Source organism: Physeter macrocephalus, chromosome 17, assembly GCF_002837175.3.
Source record: "Physeter macrocephalus isolate SW-GA chromosome 17, ASM283717v5, whole genome shotgun sequence".
Taxonomy (NCBI): Eukaryota; Metazoa; Chordata; class Mammalia; order Artiodactyla; family Physeteridae; genus Physeter; species Physeter macrocephalus.
The window spans coordinates 5,429,107-5,439,661 of NC_041230.1; the positions used below are offsets into that span (position 1 = coordinate 5,429,107).

Sequence of the window (10,555 nt, forward strand, 5' to 3'; positions counted from 1 at the left end):
TCCTCCTCATTCAAAGGTATCACTGGATGGAGTTGGAGTTAAACTTTGTCACAATTTATTATGTATCCTTCCAAAGATACTGTGATTTGCTTAGGGATATTTCTCTTAAATGTTTACTTATCAAAATTCCAAGTTTCCCAAGTGAAGTGGATTTATACCTATCACAGGGTGAAGACTGTTTTAATCATTTGAATTTTCTTGAAGAAAACATTCTAGGGTGATCAAAAAATACTGTTAATGTGAAAATGATAATAGAAATATTCCATAAGTTTCCTGTGTTTTTATGTAGGATTCTATTCCACTTTACCACTACAATTAAAGTCTTGCAAAAGTCAGGGCTCAAATATTTCCATTGGTGCACTTACTGTGCTTTACAAAAAATTACATACAGGTTGTGATTTTTTTTCTGCTTATAGTTGTGGAGTGCTCTCTGAGGGGGTACTTTTTAGTACCATGTGAAATGACAGGTCTTTTCACTCCTTTCAAGTCACTTTGAGGCTAGTATGTTCTGGTTCCCAGCCTAGTGGCAGTAGTGACTCTCAGCTGGCAATGCCCAAGGCTCACCTGGAAGAGACACTTATACCTCCACCAGGGCCAACCAACACTGTGGCTGGGCCACCCCTTGCAGTTCTTAGTTTTTTGAAGTGCTTCCTACCTATGATCATGATAAGAGAACTGCAAGAGGTGGTAGGAAGTACCTCGAAACTATCAAACTTGAGGAACATTACTCACAGATCCTGGAGGGCACCCTGGGGGCATGCCACAGTGAGGTTGTGGGTGGAGGGAGCATGGACCTGAAGCTCTGCCTTTATTAGGTTCCACGGGTTCACCTTTCCTTTGCAAATTTACACCAGAAGGGTTGGGAATTAGGGTGTAGGAAGGAGAGTTCCTCACACTCTTGCACATACAGTACCTGAAAAATTTCCTGGCTGTGTGGAGCTGTGGTAGTAAAAACAATGCAACAGATAGATGTGCACCATCAACACTTCAACTTGCCCACCCTAATTTCTTCAAATTGGTGGGGCAGTCAGCATGTTAAATAGTTTGAGAGACTCAACAAACCACATCTAGAATGTTGTTGCAAACATGTTGCAAACTCTAGTGGAATGATGATTGGGGAACTTCAGAGATGTAATATCTACCTAGCTATAGGTTAAGAGATTTATGAAACACAAAAGCTTTCAAGTGGGTAAGTCTGAGCACTGATATTGGAGCTATGAAAGGTTTATATCTTAGAAATGGACTCTGAAGAGGTTTATGTGTTATATAATTCACTAATATAGTGGGGCTAGATGAAACAAGTTACGCCTAACATGAAAAAAAAAAGGCTTCACTGCCGTTCCTTTCCATTGTGTATATACATAAGGCTTTATTTGTAACGGCCGAAAATTGGAAACAAGCCAAAATGGCCATTAACAGAAAAGTGGGAAAACGAATTGTGGTTCATCTAGACAGGATCTAGTACTCAACTATAAAAAGAATGAAGTATTTACATAAACATTTATGAATCAGAAAATAATGCAGCAGGGAGGGAAAACACAATTTTTAAAAAGTAAACAAAATTCTATGAAACAAACTAATTTACTGTCAAAAAGTAAATCAGTAGTTGTGAGGGCAGGAAGAGATTTTAAAAGGGTATTCTCTGCTAGCCTAGGGGTTAGGATTCTGGGCTTTCACTGCCACGACCTAGGCTTGATCCCACAAGCTGTGTGGTGTGGCCAAAAATAAAAGGGAAGTAACTATGAATTACAGATATGATAACCATGAGGATTATTTTTAATGGTTTCTACACTATGTCAAAACTAACCACACTGTACAATTTAAATCAATTATATGTCAATAAACTTTTGTAAGAATTTGTTTAAATAGAAATCTAATTCCCCCCATTTTTTTCATAACCAGAGGTTTAGAAAGATTGGGAAGGGCAGCCCTCCAACAGGGCAAAAAGTATTCATAAAGATCATTTCTGAGTTGGTGGGAACAGCTGCTAGGTCACAAAAACTGTATCTCTGGGCTTCAGGATCTCCCTTCTGTCTATTCTCATTTTCTTCTCCATGCAGCAGTATCCTTAGAGTGAACAGCCCCGAGGCTACATAAATATATAAAGCTTTATTTGCTCTGACAATGACAGCAGCTACAGGAAGAACACAGCTATGGCATGTACACCTCATCCAATACAATGTAGCCACAGTCACTGAACATTTGTGGAGGCACCTTTAGAAGAGGCACACCTCTCTCACTGCCACAGCTTCCTCCAGTGCATATGAATCACATCCAGTGTGTGTGAATTTAGGTTCCAGCCTCACCCCTGTCTTACAACCAACACCAGAAAACCCAACTCTAGACATGAAGGCACGTGATTCCTTTGCAGTACCTGGGGAACAGCTTCCCCACAGTAGTGCTCAGCATTATATGATATCCTTGGGAAAAGGGAACTGATTTATACTTCTCACAGAGGCACTAGAGGTGCTTCCTCCCTTGAAAATTACTCCTCCTACTGTTCTGCAGAGAATGGGACAGAGACATCTGCCTTCCTTGATCACTGCAAGGGACATACATACTATTGGAACCTGGAAACTACTAAGTGGTAGAGGTGAGGCTTCTGCCACAGAAACTGGAAGGGACATAATTCAGGCAATGGAGCCAGCAGTAGAATATGCAAAGAGGATCCTAAAAGCTTTCCACAAACCTAGAACTCACGGGGAACCTTCCCACTCTGGATGCTCAGCTGTATGAGGTTCAACATCAAGCAGATGGCTCCCTCACAAAGACACTCTAGTTCTAGTACACTGAAAACCCATGTTCCCTGTAGGTCTCAGAGACCTTTAGATGAAGGTTTTCCCAACTTTGCTGCACAAATAAAATTTATCCAGGCTGTGAACTTCTGTTGAATTACAGACCATTGGCTGTAACTGGTTTTCTCCCAGTCACTGCATTCATGAGGTTATCTGGTGTGAAGTTTTCTGTGTTGAATGATGTGGGAGCTTTGACTAAAGGACTTCCCACATTCCCCACACTCATAAGGCTTTTCTCCTGTGTGTACTCTCCGGTGCTGAATGAGGTTGGACTTTTGGCTAAAGGATTTCTCACACTCGTCACACTTATATGGTCTGGCTCCAGTGTGAATTCTCTGGTGTTGATTAAGAGTGGAGCTGTGGCTAAAGGATTTCCCACATTCCCCACACTCATAAGGCCTTTCTCCAGTGTGAATTCGCAGGTGCTGCACAAGTTTGCATTTGTAGCTGAAGGATTTTCCACATTCACTGCACTTATAAGGCCTTGCTCCACTGTGAATCTTCTGGTGCTGAATGAGGTTGGAGCTTTGGCTAAAGGAATTCCCACACTCACCACATTTATAAGGCCTTGCTCCAGTGTGAACTCTCTGGTGTTTAATGAGAGTGGAGCTGTAGCTAAAGGACTTCCCACATTCGCCACACTCATAAGGCCTCACTTTAGTGTGAATTTGTAGGTGCTGCACAAGTCTTAATTTGTAGCTGAAGGCTTTCCCACATTCATTGCACTTATAAGGCCTTGCTGCAGTGTGACTTCTGTGGTGTTGAATGAGTCTGTAGCTTTGGCTAAAGGATTTCCCACATTCACTGCACTCATAAGACCTTGCTCCTGTGTCAGGTCTCTGGCAATTAATAAGGATGGCGCTTTGGTTAAAAGCTTTCTCACAGTCATAGTAACTTTCGCTAGTGTGAAGTTGCTCATCCTGAAAAAATGTATATTCATAGCTGAACAATTTCTCATACTCACTGTACGTGTAATGACTTTTTCCGCCATGAAAGGACTCCCCACACCTGGAACTGCTGGGTGGCTTTGCCCCTTTGAGAGTGGCCTGATGCTGGAGAAGATTCAACATAGCCAGGAAATCCTTCCCAACTTCCTCACAGGTGAAGGTCTTCCCTGAAACATGGAACCTGTAGCTTGTCACAAATGAGGCCCTATCTATGTCCCTTTTGGATGGCTTCTCATCATTGTGCTTCTGGTGCTGGTGACGGTTTGCACTGAACCAAAATTGTTTTCCACATGCCTCACAGGTGTATGATTTCTGCCCAGGATGCAATCCTTGGTACTCAGGCAGATACAAAATGTCTCTCCTGGCCATGACACACTTCTCACAGGGGTGAGTCTTCTGAATGGATGGATCTGGAGTTGGAGTCTTGCCCAGTGACATTTGTTCTACAGAAACACTCTGCACAGAAAATGCCTCCTCATCCTCCATTCCATACCAACAACCTGAAAGCACAGAAATGCTGGTGAAATGCATGTTGTCTTTGGTGGTGGGGGGGGCAGCCCCAACACAAATGTGTCAGACACACCAAAGAATGAGGCCATTGGATTGTTTTCAATATGAGGTTGACGAAAGAGCTGCTTTGCAGTACAGGGACTCTGAAAGCCCTAAGAAGTAGGGAGCCCTCGCAAGATGGGGGCTGTCAGGGTGGCATGCAGCACAGGAAGAAACGTCGCCCATTCACTTCTCTGCCAACACCCTTCAGGTGGGCCTTGGCTGCTGATGACATTTGAGTGCTGTGTTCAAGTATCCAGGCCCAGGAAAATATGGTTGCAACTGACTACACGGTATTCAAAGTCTATTTAATGATATGTGCATGCCTTGCAACACATTATGTGGGACCTAATCTGGGGGAACATTGTAGAGGGAACAGTAGAGAAAAGGTGACACATGAAGGTAGAAAGGTGGGGACAGCCAGGGACCCAGAGAAGAATCAGAAGTTATAGAAGTGTCCAGAGTAAGGAAGGAAAGGTAGAAATGAGGTGTGGTCACTAGCATCACCATCAACACAATGGTGGACACAGGACAGGTTCCATATGATCTGAATACAGTCTTGATGTCATGCCCTCCGTCAGGTGCCATTCACCAAAGAGAGACCTGCTCTGAGCCCACCTCGCCATGGCTGGAGTCATGTCCATCCCAGCACTCTTCTTTCTGAACCCCAGTTGAACAACTGCCTGGGACCTGAGTCCTAAGGCAACGACAGGACAGGTGATGGACTAGCATTGGCCCAGAGCAATTCTGCATATTATAAGAATAGCCCATGGGAATTCCCTCTCAGTCCCGGGGTTAGGATTCTGCACTTTCACTGCCAAGGGCCCAGGTTTAATCCCTGGTTGGGGAACTAAGATCCCACAAGCCATGGGGCATGGCCAAAAAAAAAAAAAGCCCATCGTCCCCGAAGGTAGTCAACATATTAGCAACGGCAACTGCTGGCACAGACAGGAAGAAAGTCAACAGAAAGGAGATCAACCTGGGCAGGTGCCATGGATCTGGACAGTTACCCAGCCAGGGGGAGGGCAAGTAAGGTGTGATCCATCAGGCTCACTGGGGCAGCACACCAGTGGCTGCAGGTTCAAGAAGAGGGCAGTCGCTCAGCGAGAAAAACCTGGGCAGGAGCCATGGATCTGGACAGTTACCCAGCCAGGGGGAGGGCAAGTAAGGTGTGATCCATCAGGCTCACTGGGGCAGCACACCAGTGGCTGCAGGTTCAAGAAGAGGGCAGTCGCTCAGCCCAGCCCTGTTGACCACAGCTCCCAGCCAGGGAACTGGGAAAGGAGGCAGAATTTACTGTTCAAATGTGAGAAGATCAGAGTCTAGCCCAAGGTACTGGGGTGGGTGCCAGGGCCTTACCCAGTGAGGTCACAAGTGCAAAGTTCTCCAGCATGACATCGTGGTACAGGCATCTCTGAGCCTCATCAAGGAGCCCCCACTCCTCCCAGGAGAAGTACACAACCACGTCTTCAAAGGTCACACTACCCTGCCATGATGGGGAGAAATGAAATCACAAAAAGCCTCTCTCCCAAGGACCCACAACCCATCACCCACACATCTTACCCTCCTCCCAAGCTCTCCAACTCGGAGGTGACACCAGGCCCTGGTGCCACTAATGTCACTCTCTCCTCATGGTCCTGCCTGCAGGGCCCCACCAGCCCCCAGCCAGGCCATATCCCTGGGATACCCCAAAGCGCACCTCCCAGGTACAACCAAATGTAGACTCAACCTGCACTCTTAAGTCCCTAATACCAAGGATGTGGAATCATCAGCTCATGCTCCCTCCCCATGTGCACATCTTTCTTAGCACCTCTTGCATCTGTGCACCCCATAAGTGCATCCCCATGGCCACAGGAATTCCATTTGTCTTCCTGTTACTCACCATACAGCATCGAGAGTGCCCTGCTACTACAGACCTCTGCAGGACCCCATCTCCTGCTAGGGCTACCATAACAAAGTACCACATAGTGGCCAGCTTAAACAACAAAAATTATCTTCTGACAGTTCAAGTGTTAGCAGGGTTGGTTGCGTTTACAGCCTCAATCCTTGGCTTATTGATGGCTGTCATTTCCCTGTGACTTCACTTGGTCTTCTTTCTGTGTCTGAGCCCAATTTTCCTGTTATTACAAGGACATTGGACATGTTGGATGAGGGTTCATACTAATAAAAAACCCTATCTCCAAACACAGTCACATGCTGAGTTACTAGGGATTAATACTTCAACATAAGACTTTAGGGGGTCATAATTCCACCCGTAACGTGGGGCCGAGTATTCATCCCTCAGCTCGTCAACCACCCTCAGAGGATCCACGAAAGGTCACCACAAAATTCTGGTAAGTCAAGAATGGTGAATAAGCAGCAGCCCCATCCTCAGGGTCATCCTGCCTCAGTTACTCATAGGCCTCTGCATTCACCGCATGTCCACTCTTCCCTTGGAAACCGTGGCTGCTAGATTATCCTCTCCTCCCTCAATGGTTACCTCTCTTAAAACCTTTTACCGATGTCTGAGAGACCACTTCCTCCAACCTGGTGCCCAAGAAAGAGACCCAGAATTGACACCTACTCTCTTCTTCCTGACCTGTTAATAATATTACCACCAGGACAAGAATTCCCCTTCCTAAATGTGACAGAAAGCCCCACCCAATCCACCAAGCAGTCACCACCCATGTGTATCTAATGCTGAACTCTGTCTCAAATTTCTAGACCTTTCTTCCCTGCAGCTAGATAGAACAGGTTAAGGCATGTGTAAGTTCACCTACATCTTATGACCCAATCCCCCCCACTGCTCCTACCACCTCCAAAATCAACACCCACTTCTCAGGGAGACATTCCAGGCCTGAGTCCTGCCTCCCTGCTCTGTTCTCATCAGAAGGAGACTTACATTTCCCTGAATATTCCCAGCTTGGCCTCACCTTCAAGCATCTAGCACATACTGGTACCTATGCCCTTGACGACTTTACTAATTTCTGGAATTGGGAACACCTCCATATAACCTCCAACCTCGGTTGATGTTTCTCCAGGGTCCCAGACTAAGGGCTGGGAGAATGGCAGGTGAAGGGTCCCAGGCTACCACAACCCCAGACACCACATGCATAGGGTCATGATCAGTGAGACCCTGGGACACCCTCCTACTTGTGTAGATTCTAAAAGCACTTCAACTGTTATGGGAACCACTGGGCAGAGGTCAGTGGAGGCAGGCAACCATGGTGGAGCTCAGTGGGCTCTGGTCTCCATTATAGCTCTGCTCACCACTGGAGCAAAGAGACCTCAGGCTGTCTAAACTCTGGGATTCAGGCCTCAGTGCTGACTCTTAGCAGCTATGTGACCTGCACAAGAACTCAGTCTCCCTGTGCTTCACTGTCATCATCCCTCTCCAGTCTGTTCTTCCTTTAAAAGCCTCTTGGAAAACTTCATTTGTTTTCTTTGTTGAAATTCCCCACGGTTCCCAGGGCCTTCAGAATGAAGAAACAACCCCCTGAGCCTGCCAATCTAGGGGCCACTCCATCTCAATTATCTGTTCCCTAAAGAAACAGGTTTCCCGAATCCTCCGACCTCCAAACCTATACACCTGACGATCCCTCCACCTGTGAGCCTCTCCCACGCGCCATCACACTGTCTGTCAGAAACAGGGCCCCACCCATGGCCGCCTCACCATCCTGGACACCGGGGCCTGGGCTGCGGGCATGGGAGCAAGTGCCCTGCACTCGGGGCTTTAGCGTCTGGAGGAGTGAGGGTGGTGAGGGCCTGGAGGACGAGCGTTTACCTGAGGCGGGTCCCTCAGCACCGCCGCCGCCATTGGAGTCTGTGGGTGGAGCCCAGTGCTTCAGATCCGACTCTGTGCAGCAAGGACAACAATTCCTCTTGGTCGTGTCTCCTCTTTAGTTTGGTCACCTCGGACCAGACCCAGAGCTGTGGAACCTCTGAGTAGGAAAAAGACTGCCACTAGGAGAATGCCGGAAGTCCCGCCCTGACACGATGGCACGCATGGAAATGCCCCTGTCCTGGACCTTCATTGGCTCCACGCTGACGTGAATTTGCTGGCTCAGGGTCCTCTGGGCAATGTAGTTCTCACAGCAGTGAATAAAACACTGAATTAAAGAGTAAATAAAACACTGAATTAAAGCAGTGGATAAAACTGTGTATTTTATCTACTGAATGAGTTTAAATAGATGAAGATATAAAATCTTTAAGGATGTTTTGAGGTATTTACTTTTTGGCCATGGCTTGCAGCTTGTGGGATCTTAGTTCCCCAACCAGGGCTGGAACCCCCGCCCTTGGCATTGAAAGCACAGAGTCCTAACCATTGGACCACCAGGGAACTCCCTTGAGATATTTACTCTTGAATTTAGCTGCCAAAGATCACACCCGCTCTCTGTGAGAATGATTTAGTGACAGTGATTTGCTAATCTACATGTATATAAATCATTTGGTATGAAAGATGCTAAGCAGTTCTAACTAAAAATACCACGTAAACTGACAAGGGACAAGCACTCCCTACAAGTGCGTGTGCATGCCCAAACCACATTGGGTGACTTCATAAGCACTAAGAACATTTCCAAAATATGTGAATTCTTGAAAAAATACAATAACTGCACCAAGGAAAACTTTTGGGATCTTGATTTAGAAAACATTACAAAGCTCATAATTTTCTTGGGGAAACAACAGATTTTATATTCCACGTGATGGAGCCCTATTCAAAGTACCATCTAGGTAAGTCACTAAGTGCTTACACAGAGCCTCTGAAGAGTGAATACATTAGATAAACCCCACAGAGAAAACATTCAGATTCTCAGTTGATTAGATGATAAGACTCTCCCTGCAGAGAAGCAACTCTTACTATGAGAAAGAGTGTTTCTGCTGAATTTATCAGATACAAAGGCAGGGGACCAAAATATGCCACATTGACAAAGGGATTATCTTGAGCTGGAGGCAGATGAGAATCAACACATGCAGAAAGAAACCTTCCCAGAACATCCCTTATCTGATTAAAAGCAGAAACTTTTGAGGAATGACCTCCTCACCAAGACCTGGCTCTACTCAACAGCCTACGAACTCTAGTGCTGGATACCTTAGGCCAAATAACCAGGAAGACAGGAACACAGCCCCACTCATCAAAAAAAAAAAAAAAAAAAAAAATGAAATGACAAAAAAATATATGTTACAGATGAAGGAGCAAGGCAAAAACCTACAAGACCAAATAAATGAAGATAAAATAGGCAACCTAATGAAAAAGAATTAAGAATAATGATAGTAAAGATGATCCAAAATCGCGAATCGAGAAAATGGAAGAAATGCTTATCAAGGACCTAGAAGAACTAAAGAGCAAACGGGATTCCCTGGTGGTGCAGTGGTTAAGAATGCGCCTGCCAATGCAGGTGACAGGGATTCGATCCCTGGTCCAGGAAGATCCCACATGCCACGGAGCAACTAAGCCCACGGGCCATAACTACTGAAGCCCGTGCGCCTAGAGCCCAAGCACTGCAACAAAGAGTAGCCCCTGTTTGCTGCAACTAGAGGAAAGCCTGCACACAGCAACAAAGACCCAATGCAGCCAAAAAAATAAATTTTTTTTTTAAATAAAGAAACTGTCTTGCAATGCAGGGGATGCTGGTTCGATCCCTGGTTGGGGAACTAGGATCCCACATGCCGTGGGGCAACTAAGCCTGCACGCTGCAACTACTGAGCCACACACTCAAGCCAGTGTGTCACACCTAAAGAGAAGGCCGTGTGCCAAAAATAAATAAATATTTTTTAAAAAGAAATGGAAAGGAGAAATTACAACTGACACCGCAGAAATACAAAGCATCATAAGAGACTACTACAAGCAACTCTGTGCCAATAAAATGGACAACCTGGAAGAAACGGACAAATTCTTGGAAACATACAAATTTCCAAGACTGAACCACGAAGAATTAGAAAATATAAACAGACCAATCACAAGTAATGAAATTGAAACTGTAATTTTAAATCTTCCAACAAACAAAAGTCCAGGACCAGGTGGCTGCACAGGCGAATTCCAACAAACATTTAGAAAAGAGTTAACACCTATCCTTTTCAAACTCTTCCCCAAGCTCATTCTATGAGGCCACCATCACCCTGATACCAAAACCAGACAAAGGTATCACAAAAAAAGAAAATTACAGACCAATATCACTGATGAACAGTGATGCAAAAATCCTCAACAAAATACTAGTAAACAGAATCCAACAACACATTAAAAGGATCATACACCATGATCAAGTGGGATTTATCCCAGGGATACAA

At 45.4% G+C, this 10,555-nt stretch overlaps 1 protein-coding gene across 1 annotated transcript in view; it reads right to left on the reverse strand.

Annotated features, from left to right (window-relative positions):
- Window positions 1-221: 221 nt before the first annotated feature.
- LOC114484048 (zinc finger protein 211-like) overlaps window positions 222-10,555 on the reverse strand; it is a 30,987-nt gene continuing 20,653 nt past the window's right edge. The window contains exons 3-5 of the mRNA XM_024116958.3: window positions 8,055-8,379; window positions 5,651-5,777; window positions 222-4,242 (exon numbers count right to left, since the gene is read on the reverse strand). Of these exons, the coding sequence (XP_023972726.1) occupies window positions 2,945-4,242; window positions 5,651-5,777; window positions 8,055-8,087 (1,458 nt within the window). The 5' untranslated portion in view covers window positions 8,088-8,379 and the 3' untranslated portion in view covers window positions 222-2,944. The remainder of the gene's footprint in view (window positions 4,243-5,650; window positions 5,778-8,054; window positions 8,380-10,555) is intronic.